At 41.2% G+C, this 13,306-nt stretch overlaps 2 protein-coding genes across 3 annotated transcripts in view; one reads left to right on the top strand and one right to left on the bottom strand.

Annotated features, from left to right (window-relative positions):
- Positions 1-888: 888 nt before the first annotated feature.
- shox2 (short stature homeobox 2) lies at positions 889-7,185 on the bottom strand. Its single transcript, XM_039598399.1, has 5 exons — positions 6,927-7,185; positions 5,014-5,222; positions 2,462-2,519; positions 2,037-2,125; positions 889-1,184 (listed from the first exon to the last, which is right to left on the bottom strand). Exons 1-5 carry the CDS (start codon positions 7,180-7,182, stop codon positions 891-893), a joined length of 906 nt encoding a protein of 301 aa, XP_039454333.1. The 5' UTR covers positions 7,183-7,185; the 3' UTR covers positions 889-890.
- A 2,412-nt stretch (positions 7,186-9,597) lies between these two features.
- rsrc1 (arginine/serine-rich coiled-coil 1) overlaps positions 9,598-13,306 on the top strand; it is a 119,385-nt gene continuing 115,676 nt past the window's right edge. Inside the window, exons 1-2 of one of the 2 annotated variants that reach the window (XM_031749925.2) lie at positions 9,598-9,697; positions 10,160-10,354. In XM_031749925.2, coding sequence (XP_031605785.1) covers positions 10,176-10,354 — 179 coding nt within the window. In that variant the 5' untranslated portion in view covers positions 9,598-9,697; positions 10,160-10,175. Of the gene's footprint in view, positions 9,698-9,760; positions 10,067-10,159; positions 10,355-13,306 lie in introns of those variants that run through there. The other variant, XM_031749926.2, reaches the window with a different exon arrangement.

Here is a 13,306-nt window from a genome sequence, read left to right on the forward strand (position 1 = left end):
AGATGGGCCAGACATTCAAGTGAGAGTTGCCCTTTGTCGAGGAGGTGGTGGTGGGGAGAGATAGAGAAAGGGAGGGGAGGGAGATGGCTCACGTCACGTCATCCGTGAAGACATACTCATGCACAACACTGCCGAGGCATTTCCAAGTTGGATAGGAAACAGAGGAGGGAAAAACACTTCGATTATTGTCTCTCTCTTTTTTGTTTGTTTGTTTGTTTGTTTGTTGTTTGTCAAAGAATTCCCGCTCTGTCCTTACACAGAGAAATTGGTTTGGAAATATAACGAGGCCAGCCTCTATATAGGTTCAAACTGAAATAATAATAACAATAATAATATAACAATAATAATAAAACAGATCAAAACAACTGCAGAATGGTTCGCCTTGTTTGACAAAGTATTAACCGACCCAGCTGCATCCTCCTCCTCCTGCTCCTCGAGGTGTCCCGCCGGCCTCCTCAGCCGTGTGGCTGCAGAGAGAAGGCGGTGGGTATAGCCTTGCTATCCACCCCATCGCCAATTTTTTTTTTAAATCTTTTTTTGTTCGTTTGTTTGTCTATTTGTTTTGTTTTTGTTTTTTGGCGTCAAAAACCACGTCTGGGTAGGCTATAACGTCACAGTCTCCTTTTATTTTTCTCATAAATAGCCTATATTTAATAGTCATGTTCGTTGTCCTTCGTTTTAAAAACATAAATAACGTCCACGGATAATTTTTTTTCTCACTTTGTCCTTGGATTATTTTTTTCCCCGCACACTTTATAAGCGTTAAAGTTCAGTGTCTCTCAGTCGCAAGTTCCGTAGTGCGTCCGCGCCTCGTGTCCTGTAACGTCTCTCTGGGGGGAGGTGAGGTGAGGGAAGTGGCGTGGAGTGGAAGGGGGGAGAGGGAGGGGGGGTCACAGTCCCAACGCGGCCGTGTGCTTTTTGGCCTTCAGTCTTAGGTCGGCGATGCTGGAGTTTTTGCTGGTGTTCTTGGCGGCAGCGGCGGCGGCCACGACGGAGGCGGCGGAGGCTGACTCTGCCGCGAGCGTCGCCAGGGGGAGGCCGAACGGCGGTGCGGGGAACATCATGTAGGGCGCGTGCGCCGCCAGGTGAGAGTGCAGGTGGTGTTGCGCGTGCGCCACGGCGCTGTCCAGCTGTAGCTGCGCCTGCACCTGAAAGGAGAAGGGCGGCACGTTGCAATGACTATCCTACAGGACGGGACGCACGGATGGGGAGAGAAGGGGGAGAACATGCGTTAACTTTGTCTGTAGGCTCATTTTCACTGGTGTGACTGCAGATTTAGTTTCGATTAGGCTGCTTTAAAAAAAGAAGAAAGAAAGAAAATGTATGGCTGCTCAGTGCAACAGTGAGCAATAATCACTGGCCGTGTCGTTTAGCTCCTGGGGTTTTAGTGGCTACACTGCAACTCTTGTGAGTCAAAGATCAAATTTGTGTTTTTATTTTGCTGGACATCGACTGCATGAAATGCAATCTAAAGCCAAACTTATGTGGCCTTTGGGAAATAAAGTTAACCAGCGGTGCTCAGCCTAAAGACTAGACTTCACTGACATGACAGAAGATATAAACTCAATAACTTAACAGCTTTATCCAGATTCTCTGTATCGTGCTATGAGCTACCATATATACAGGTGTTCAAATTAGTAGCCTATATCAAATATCAGGAATTTCCCTTCACTTATTTAAATGTTAAAATGCTTTAGTACTACTAGTAGTAGTTTTGGCCTGCTGGGCCTGTTAATATGTTTGTGTGCTGTGGTTTAATGGTTTTTTAAAAAAAAAAAAAAAAAAAAAAAAAAGACAAATAGCTGGTTTAAAAAAATAAAATAAAATAAATTTGTAAAAAATAAAAGGAATTTTTCAATTAGGCTGTACAGACTCCTCTGTGTTGGCACAGTGTTTTTGTCAGTGTGGTAATAAGAGTTTAGTTACCCCCTACATTGGATCTGGAGTCTCTGCATAGCACTTGGGCAGAGCCTGTGCCAAGACAGCAGTCGGGGGATTGGTCTGGTTTTAAGACTAGACGCTTCAAAGTAACTTGCCTGTTGGAATGGCATCCGTAAAGCCCCCACGTTGACATATGGCGCTACACGACAAGCTTCAAACTGATTCGCTGCTCCAATCAGGACTCCTGCGAAAACACAGATGATAGCCTAATTGTGAGAAGAATATTCAACGACACAAAGAGTAAAACCGCAGGGCTGAATAACGAGCAGTAAAAGCTGATTGTCTGGAGTAAACTTGCAATAACGTCCAAGATAGACACTCACTTAAAAAATATATAAACAAAAAGAAAGAAAACGCGATGCTTCTGATGGCGTAATTAACTGGAAATTAAGCCACTAACTAAATAGTAACATAAAGGCTGGCTCGCGTTCGAGTGTGCAGTTGCTTTGCAGTTGAATAAAAGTAAAGTGGAATAGACATAAACATATAGTCGTTTGTGTTGTGTGGGATAAAAGTGTACCTTTATGTAATTGGTTCTCCTGCTTTCTGCATTTGGCTCTTCTGTTCTGGAACCAAACCTGTGGGGACAGAAATTAATTAGAGACCCACTGATTGGCAGCTGCTTGCGAGGCCATGTGTAATTCCTCTCAAAGTGACAACAACCGCAGAAAAACAATATCCCCGAGGAGCAGTGAAATATTAATGGCGCTGCTTAACCCCAGATTTTAATTATTACGTTTAGTCTACAACAAGAGAGAGACGGTTTGGGGGGAAGCAGAGAGAAGGGACACAGTGGAGTCAAAAAAAAGAAAGAAAAAAAGGGAAAGTGTAAATCTACTAAAGGGAGATATTAAAATCATATCAGAAATGAAACGCTCTTGTTGGAAATATGTAGGACTATTGGACTATAATAAATAACCTTGTCAGCGCTGGTTTCATCTTTCTATAGATTAGTGTCCCTGAAGAGTTGAATGGTCTCTCGGATATCGAATAGCAGCAATGCTATTATGGTTTTGGACATCAGAGCAAAGCGATCTGAGAGCATCTCCCTCTTTCTCTTTCCGCCTCCCTCTCATTAAATGACCACTGAAATTAATTACCCTTATCTGCAGAAAAATCCATGTCAGAGAATCGCTTAAATGCCTCGCAGTTTTGTCTAATCACCGCCATAACACGCACTCACACACAGACGCACACACACACAAAAACCTCGCTTCAAAGACAGCTCACTTCTCTTTTTCCTCCTGTTGAAATCGACAAGCGTCAATTTCAGAGAAACGCCTTGGAACACAGATTAAACGATTTATTACTATGATAATCTGCTTTGAATCTCTCAGACAAAGCACGGGCTGAATTAGCCCACGATGCAACGCGTCGGCGTGCAGTCCCCCTTTCACGTCAGCAGGCCCATATACACGTACGGCGAAAGCTTGATTGAAATATCATATTGATTTGGCTGTCAGCTGGCTTCATTTATTGATCACAGTTAGATGTCAATCGGAAGTCCTTTTGTGCACGCTTCAGGTATAATTTATTAGCACGATAAAAGCAGGAAAATGCACTGCAGTTATTGATTGAGGCGCAATTTCAAAAATAAAAAAATACATAAAAATAAATGTGTGGTCTGTGCATGCAACTGGTAAAAATTTATAACGCCCCAGCAGAGATAAAAGAGAGAGAGAACGAGACAGATAGAGAGAGAGGGTGAGCTGTTCTTGATTTGGGTAGAAAATAATACATAATTTATGCAAATCCCCCGAGCTGTGCCCCTTGTTCGGGACACAATACGCCTTATTGGTGAGATTCCAGTTGAGGCCGGTATAGAGCCCTGCAAAAAGCTGGCTTTAACTTTCTTTCAGGGGGTGTGGTGGGTTGAGTTTGAAATGTTTTGGGGTTTTTTTTGTTTTTTTATGGAGGTACCCGTTTTGTTATGCCCCCCACCCCAATCCAGAACGACCGCCATGTTCGTTGTGGAGACAAATACTGAGTCCTCCACGAAATCGGGCTACGAGTGTGAAATAAGATGCTGTAAGGTTTTTGATTAAAAAAAAAAAAAAACAGATGACAACAAAAAAACAAAAAAACAACAAAAACAACAACTGTGTTCTATATGCCCCCACGCCCCTCTCACAAGACCTGTCTGAGCCCCCACCAACCAACCACCCACCCCACAGACTCGGCGAAGCCCTTACTGGGTTTCTGCGCAGATGGCCTGTCCCCGTGAAAAACTACAGCAGCGCTGACAAACAGGGCCATGGTAACATATACACCCAGAAACCGAAGACAAATATTTGGAGGCTTTATTTGTTTCCGCCCGTTTGGACAATAAAGATTCAAAACGTGGTCTGGTGACACGAGCAGCGCCAAATTGAGATAATGAACACGTTAAATAATCCAAACGTGTTGAGGGGGGGAAAAAACCCTAATCACAGAGAATAAGTGGGAGAGGAAGTTGCATGCTGTTGGTGAACTCTGCCTTCCTTTCTTAAGATCTTAAGATCTCATTTAACTTATTACAACTTCCAGAACACTTTTGGTGATCCACTCAACCGTCTCACAAATACAGCATTACATCAATAAATGCAGCATTAATACAAGTCAGTCGGGCCACACTTATCATATTGCATTAAAAGAAAACAACAACCCTCAATCAAACAAAATATTATCACCCTCACACCGTTTACATGCGGGATACCAAGCAAAACAAAAATCAGGGAAGAGTGTAAAATCCTTCCTGTAAAAGGAAAGACCCGTGGAAGTTTTTCCCCCGTTTATAATTATCATTATTATTATTATTATTATTATTATTATTATTATTATTATTATTACAGCAAACATCATCTTACACTTCCATAATGCCGATAGTGGTAATTATAATTGTCATTATAATGAATTTTTAATTATGTTTTAGATCTTAATTTCATGCTTAGACTCAAAATATGGTCACTTTTTCTATCACAGATGTTGTCTTAATTTTTTCCTCTATTATTATTATTATTATTATTATTATTATTATCATTATTATTATTATTATTATTATTATTACAGTCTCGTTTAACTGACTGTCCCTACCTGTACTCGGGCCTCCGACAGTCCCAGTCGCTGGCTAAGCTCCTCCCGCATGAAGGCGTCCGGGTAGTGGGTTTCGTCGAAGAGCCGCTCCAGCTCATTGAGCTGCTCTAATGTGAAGTTAGTCCGACTTCTCCTCTGTTTGATTTTAGTCTGTGTCTCGTCTTCAATGGGCTTCGAGTCCTCTTTTCTCTCTTTTACATCCGTGGTGCCTGTTGTGCGGACGAGAAAAGAGGGAGACGTCAACATCATGTGGCTGTACTGTGACCTCCAGCCTGCTTATACCGGACTGCATATTTCTGAGGTGCTTAAAAGTGTTATTTTTTCTTTGTTTTTTTTAATGTGCAAAAAGGCTTCACTGTCGTGTTTAGGCTAGAGCATAATTCAGATTATAAACAGGTAAAAACACAAGCCACCCACCTGGGTATGCAAACGGAGATTAAAGGGCACCTAACACACACAAAAATCAGCTAGGAATTTAAATAAAGCAATTAAATAAAAGCTTACAACCGCCAAAGAAAGAAAGAAAGAAAGAAAGACGTGCCCTCAAATATCACAGAGCTATCAGACCTCGGATGTTTTGTAGAGCTACATAAAGCTCTTTAATTATTAACTGCTTATAAATATGCAACGCTGTGCCCACTGTTGGATGTCTGATACACGCTTGTCGCAGTTCCGCTTTTAACCACGCTGCCCATGACGAACAGATGTCTTTTTTTCGCAAGCACCCAGCTCTAAGATATCTTGTCCAGTATGTTGTCACATTTTGTCCAGGTTTCAGAAAACACTGTGGGGAAGGCTTGCACGGGACACACGAGCATCTGCTCCACTTTCATTAAAACGTCAAGCAAAATTTTCTCTGAAAATCTCAATCAAATGTAAATATTTCTATTTGGTTCAGCCTTTAGTGTTGGAAGTACGATTTTTACATCACCGGTTTGTTTACCTGCTAATGTTTTGGTTATGCAATCATAAATATATACATAAAAAACACTAAATTATTGAGGATAGCGGTGATAAATAATTCTCCTTCTGGTGTAAGCCTGTGTTATATTGGTGTGCGGGATCACACGTTAGTGACTGCAGAAATGACAGGACTCGTACTGAATCGCTCGCGTCCACCGATTTGAACGCCAGGTGTGTTTTTACGCCTTCTTTGAGTTCAAACGTTCCCCCTATAGGCCTCACAATATAGCAAGTACAGATGCCCGAGGTCACTGACGATCAATGCTCCTTAAATAAATCTGATCACTCTCAAGTAGGTTAACTTGCTGCCTTACTGAAGACAAATCGAGGGCCACAATCCACATAATTACTTGTATGATCTCTTGACATAGCCTATATAAATATGTATATATATACAAATATATATATACATAAAACGCACGATATCGCAAGTGCACTAATATTATAGAAATATGGATAGTTTTCCACATGCGGGCCTTACTGTTTGTCACACGTGGGCCTTTTCCTGGTGTTCTGTATTTTATGAAAATTGAAACTTTTTTAATGCATAATAAACAGATAATAAGCTATATTTTAATTAGCATTACAGTCTGAGGAATAGCTCTTTTCTTTCTTTCTTTTTTTAATAAGGCAAACAGCTACAGTTACCAAAAACAATCGATAGCCTACACTTCCAGAAAGCACCAGTTAATAATTTCTCTTCTTACCTCGCTAACTGACTGTCACTAAATCGAGAATCGCTCCACCGGGCTGCTAAAAATCTGCAGTATATCCGTGTGGATGACAGTCATGAGCTCAACTCTTTTTCGCAAATAAACATGTGGCTGCACGCTCGCTTGTCGTCTCAGGGCTCGATCACTCCTCTCTCTCTCTCTCTCTCTTTCTCTCCTCTAAGTCCTCTAGACATTCCTGCTCGTAAAGACTGTGTACAGAACACCGTGAAGTCCTACCGTCAATGAGTTTGGGGCTCCCGGCGTCCCTGATTCTTTCCGGGCCGAGCATGTCAGTTTCCCTGCCCGGCGAGAGCGCAACGTTCCGGTTAACGGCGGCCGGCTCCTCTCGGCTCCCCGGCTCCGCAGATAAAGACTCCCTGCTCCCTGCTCGCGTCGACCCGGTCTCCAACACCTCCCTGTAGGTTATCACTTCCTTCTTCTCCTTCACTTTCTGATCGAAAGACTTAGACACGAAAGCGGTGAGCTCTTCCATCACTCCTTCCTCTCCTCTTTAAAAAAAATCACACACACCACACACACACTCACTCACACACTCTCCCTTTGCTCCACGACAGCTTAAGACATCAGTGGTGCGGCTCTTTTTAAAGTCGACCCCTTGAAAATGATACAAGGTGATGCAGCCAAACTGTGGACAAAAGGTAAAAAATATATGAAGATATATCTTCTCAGCCAATTCCTCCTCCTTTGGTAGCGGAGTTGGGAACCTGCTGGTGATCCTCTATTGAAGTCACAGTATTTATACTTTGCGGCGCCTTGCCCCCTTGATCCGTGCAAATTACCTCCCCTCAGGATGCCGGGATGAGCCCCCCCCCCACGCCCCCCACCTCCTTCCCCTTCACTGATACTGGAGCGAGAGAGAGAGAGAGAGGAGCGGAGTAAAAACATTAAGCAGCACCACCGCTATTGGCCATTAATCCGAGATTGACAAGAAGGACTAATTAATTTAATTAAGCGCTCATTCGCTGCTATTGTCCTGAGTTAGTTTTTTAAACACCCGGGAGATGGTCACGGATCTCTCTCTCTCTCTCGCTCTCTCTCCTCTCTCTCTCTCTCTCTCTCTCTCTCTCTCTCTCTCTGCAGGGGTGTGGCTTAAAAAAATCAGAAAATGACAAGAGAGAGGGAAGCACATGGATGAGGAGTCCTTCCTCGCTATATCTCTGTGATCTGCGGAGGGGGAAAAAATAATAACAAAAAAAGACGCAACGCTGACACGGAGAGAGAAAGCGGTGAAAGCTGGGACCAGCTGGGATGCCGAGAGGTGCAGCACCAACTTATACACGGAGCTTCAAATCAAGTTCAAGTGAACACATCTGGCTTTAACTCACAGTTGTACATAGTTCGCTTCAGGCCTGCTCTATTTATTTATTTTATTTTATTGCGCTTTTAATTTGAAAGTGGATTTTCACGGTTTAAAAATAATAATAAAATTGGATAAAAAATATTGTATGGTAAAGTATTATTATTATTATTATTATTATTATTATTATTATTATTAATATTATCGGATGTTTTTTTGGACAACTTAATATTTTTTTAGACCATCCCGTTTGTGTTTCCGATCACTAATTGTTGCATTTTGCATCGTCATCATTAGACACGCCACATCGCTTCATATTAATCCTCAGTGGGGTTTTTAAGTCATTAGGATGTTTAAGCAGCTAAACGTTTAATTATAGTGCCTCTTGCGATGCGTTGCCATTGGGCTCACTAATTAACGCTTTCAACTCGCTTTTTTCTCCCCCTCCAGCTGAAACGATTATTTGCAAAAAATAAAAAAATAAACAATGGTTCACTTGCGTGTTCAGGTAGGTATATAGCGAGTGCAGTGAAGAGATGGCAATTAAGCCAGAAGAGGAGGGGACGTGTAGCCAGAGAAGAAACAGGATACAGCGGGATTTAAAAAAAAAAAAAAAAGTCGACATGAATTTGATGTAAAATTAAGCACGTTTATTGATAATCTATAAAAAGCCTCATTTCCACACAAGGCCTCTTTACAGTTCTCCTGATTAAATATTAATGAAGTTTCAGCTTAAACCTTAGGCATTAATTACTATTATTTCTACTGCATCAGAAAGCGGGAGGATTCCTCCTGTAGCGTTGAGTTGCCTCCTGTGTGTATTTGCACTGAAACTGCCCCATTTAATGCTCTCTTATCTGCCATTCCTGTGCACATTAGGAATGTATCAGTCAATATAAGGTTGTCCTTTCTTCTGTTTTTAAATGTCAGGAAGCAGTTATTCACTTAATGTTGTTTGGATCCTCTGCCTGGCCTTGTTTGTGAAAAAGATTAATATCTTAGAAGATGATCTCATGCAAATAATCACTGACACACATCCACTCGTTTATTTGGGCGCATTGCGAGTGCGTATTTTGTCAGATTAAAACGAAATATAAGTAGCTCGTGCTGTTGGCATACATACACTTGCAATACATTTGTAGTCATTATTTTTCATCGACTGGATGCTATTTTAAAAACTGCACAGAAAATACACCATAAAGAGAGAAAAATTACAAATGAAGCTTACTGTATATTGTTAGTCTCTCATTAAAATACTATATTAAATTAATCTCCATTTAGAAATGCTCGTTTTTAAAGAGCTTTCACCCTCCCTCAAATCGTCATAATAGTCATGCTATTATGAAGATGTAATTGTCTAACTTTATCTCGTTTAATTAAGGCGATTCAAGCGACTTTGTTTATGTAGTAGTGTTATACAAAAATACTTTAAAACTGTTTAACACAATACCTAACGTTGCAACAACAACAACAACGACAAACTATGTATCCCGAATTATTAAATAAGTGTTCGTTTTAGGTAAATGAAACATAATAGAGGCAAAATCCGTAAAGCTATGGTAAAAAAAAATAGTCCTTCGATCGATTGCTCTGTGTTTGATTCTAGTTCCTTGATCGATGCTTTCCGGTTTGACAAGCAGAGTCTCCCAAACACTGCATGGCTGTTGTTGAGAGGCAGTGCCATTTAAAGGTGAGAAGCGGGATTCTCCTTTTAATTTTTATTGGGATACATTTATCTTTAATATAAGACATACTAGGAGATGTGATACGTTTACTATTGCACATCCGGGGCCTTTATTTAGGACAAGAACCGCGGTCCCAAGCTGGTTAAGTTAGCACCGTTAGCTTACTAGCTAGCCTCTGCACAAAAACAAACATTTATTAGCCGCTTGCGGCAACGGTACTTTACCTTTCTTTTAGCTGTCGGTGGTGATTTAATAAGTCAAATACTACTGTATGTAGGTGGCTGTGTTTTAATAGTCGTTAAATGGGCTTATGGTACAGTGGTCAGAGTAGTAAAAACATTGTGTTTTATACACGTGAAGAAGTAAATAAATAGGTCGGTTCACACTGATATTCCAGCAAACTGTCTCTAAGGGTTGTCTGAGAGATGTCAAAAGGAGCAACCCCACTCTTGTGTATGTTTTGCCAGCTGACTGACCGCCAGCATGGGTAGGCGCTCGTCCGACAGTGATGATGACAGCCGAAGCAGGAGAAAAAAGAAACAGCGTCGCCGCTCGTCTTCCTCTTCTTCTTCTTCGTCCTCTTCCTCTGGCAGCAGAGTGAGAAGTAGCCGCAGTCGGAGGTCCAGTCGCCGCCGGAGCCGCTCTCGCTCCAGAGACAGGAGGTTAGGCTTCACCGTGAAATTTTCCTTCTTACATGTGTGCAGAGTGTGGCTCTCTGTTCGGCTGGAGTGTGTTTAACCAACGACTGTTTTGCATTTAAAGCTTCTGAAAGGTTAAAAGCCAGATGCATTCAGAAGTTGAGCATTTTATTGGAAGGGCTGATGACAAGACCCAAGTTTTAAAGAACCACAGTTTCAGTGTTGATATATACAGGGTGTCTCATGAAAATGTGACACATTTTTAACACAAGTATTTTGTTTTGTACAAAATATATTTATTGCATAACTAAAATTCAGGAGGTCATTCAGGATTCTCAGTTTAGAAGATTTCATCCCCCTCTCTCTGTCTCTCTCTTTCTGTCTAAACAGTTCTCAGTTTAGGGAAGTAGTCCACTGTGGTTAGATCCGGTGATCTGGATGGCCAATGGATATCACTGAATATCAAACTGAAGTGACCGGGGAATTGTTTTTGAAGGGTTGCCATTGTCAGTCATGCTGTGTGACATACACAATTTCTGTTGGAGTCCACAACATTATGAGGGTCCACTATCTGCAAAAATGTTATGAAATGCTTATTAAAGTATAATATCCAAATGAACTCTGGTACGCTGCTACCCCCGTGACTTGGCCCTGGATAAATGGAAGGAGATTAATGCTTGGCATGTACATTAAAATACACAGCATTTCAAATGCACACAAATGACCATGCTCTTGTAAACTAGTAATAAAACGTGTCCAATCACACACTGTATTTTGGCCAATATATTTGAATATAAGGTATAACCCTATACTGTTCTAGAGTTATTGAAAAGGGGAATGTATTCCACAGACTTCACGTGAAGGAGCTGCTGGTTGCTTCGTTATGACTAACTCTGTAACACGTGCTGTAGACTGGCTGCATTCAACCCTAGTATATCTTTTTCCTGGATTAAAGTTGTATGTATTGTCTATGGGACAACAATTGCACTGATGCTGACGTGTCTCTGAGGGATCACTTTTGGCCACTATCACCAGTTGATATGCATTTTGGGTTCCACTTGGATTTTAGTGGTATTATGCTTCCCAGCAGTCAGTCTTTTCTTGCAAAAGTCGATAAAGCAGAGGCTGAAAACACTGGTGTATACTTCTTGTATATTTCTTGTGCTCTGTAGTTAAGTTACCACATTCTTCTGTATACATATATTATCTGGATAGCTTGGATAGCGTTTAAAAAAAAAAAACATAAACATTGTACGCAGATTTTTTTTCCACTCACACATTTTGACTTATTGTAGTTGGAAAAGAGCAGGTTTTCATTACTGTCACTCTTTTGTATTCAAGCATTCCAGTAAAACATGAAAGTATGACAGCCACTGGACATACATGGTACTGGCACCCTGAAACAGGAGCAGCTAAACTAATTATATATATTTTCATAAATTTGATCGTTTATATCTTTGGTTGTCATCCCATCAAAATGTGTCTGGAATCGTGAGAATTTCAGGAATTTGCATTTCAGACAGCCAAGTAGAGGAATGTATTTGCATACCAGCTGATACACGAAAAAATGGTGGACATTATTTTGTTTTGACTTTAAAAAGTTCTCTAGTTTTTGTGGCAAAATGAAGAACGTCATGATGTTGGATTATATCTTATTCAGACTTTTTCTCGACAGAAGCTTAGGTGATGAAGCTAGATAGAAGAGCTGATTGAGAGATGTTTGTTTTTGGTGGGCTTATTTCATGTCTACCCTCCCCTTGATAATGTGAAGGCTTAAATATAAAAGGTTATGACATAAAATCAGTTTTATCATTTTATTCTGATCTTTGTAAAGTAAAACATTTCAGTGTTTAGCTGTTGCTGAGGAATGAGGAGGTTCAGTAATAATCAACCTTCTTTGCAAGTAGCTACTGACTGGACCTGACCTCCATCCATCCAACCGTCTATCCACAGCTGCCACTGGGTGTGTGCGGCTGTTCAGACAAGGCCAGTTGATGGTAATTATTTATGAGGCTTGGTCAAGGTCCATTACTGCTGATGGGAAGTCATTGGCTGCCTGCGCAGGGTGGGGCTGGGTGGGCAGTGTAAACCCTGGGACCACAGTCCCTCATCTATTAACTGTTTCTGTGTTTTGAACAATTGACTAAGACCTTCTGTATTTCTGTGTGTGTGTGTGTGTGTGTGTATGTGTGTGTGTGTGTGTATGTGTGTTGGATCTACTTGCTTTAAATAGGCTCATGAAAGCGACCACACGTTTTGTAGCACTGTCAACCTGAGTAATGTAAAGTGACCTTATATGAGGTAAAACAGAAGAGGGCTTATGTTCTGGCTGGGTGACATCATAACCACATAATTAACATGTATATGTAAGGAAAGTAATTGTATCCCTGGCCGTGGTTAAGTTACAATACAGGAGTGAGATGGAAAAGCATGTGTGAATAAATGCAAAATGAAGTTCAAGTTGTGAGGTGTTATTGGCGTTCACGTTAAAGACTTCTGTGTTGGCCATTGCTTCCATCTCGCATGTGTTCTACCCATTATGTTTTATTACGTGCACGCAGGCTTTTGTGAAAATGTGTGAGCTTACCCCTCCTTCCAAATAATCCCATCTCACTACTGTGTGCTTCTTCTGTGCAGTGTGTGAAGTGGTTGTGCAGGGGCTGTGGAAGTTATTTCATAAGGCCCCGCTCTTGGGATCCAGCCTTTAGAATACTAATAGATCTTTGCTGGGTTTCTCTAAGTGGTACAAATCTGGTTTGATAGTTCAGCCTCTGTGTTATTTGTATTGCTTGCCTTTTTCTTCTCTCCTTCTCTATCTAGCAGAGCTCCCACAGGACTGAGAGCGGGGTTTTTTGTGGGGGGGGGGGCATGTGTGTTAAAGATTTGGGTATTTTTGGTTCTGGTGAAACAAAAGAAGATGTTTTAAATAATGAATATTGCAAAAAGTGTTTGCAGTATCGGGCGTGGGGCTGTTTC

The sequence above is a fragment of the Oreochromis aureus genome, linkage group 14 (assembly GCF_013358895.1).
Source record: "Oreochromis aureus strain Israel breed Guangdong linkage group 14, ZZ_aureus, whole genome shotgun sequence".
Lineage (NCBI taxonomy): Eukaryota > Metazoa > Chordata > Actinopteri > Cichliformes > Cichlidae > Oreochromis > Oreochromis aureus.

Coding starts and splice junctions, on each gene's coding strand:
- shox2 (XM_039598399.1), bottom strand. CDS start 7,182: ATGGAAGAGCTCACCGCTTTCGTGTCTAAGTCTTTCGATCAGAAAGTG. Junction 5,223..6,926: donor GAGCCCCAAACTCATTGACG/GTAGGACTTCAC, acceptor TCCGCACAACAG/GCACCACGGATGTAAAAGAG. Junction 1,185..2,036: donor TACGGATGCCATTCCAACAG/GCAAGTTACTTT, acceptor CCCGTCCTGTAG/GATAGTCATTGCAACGTGCC.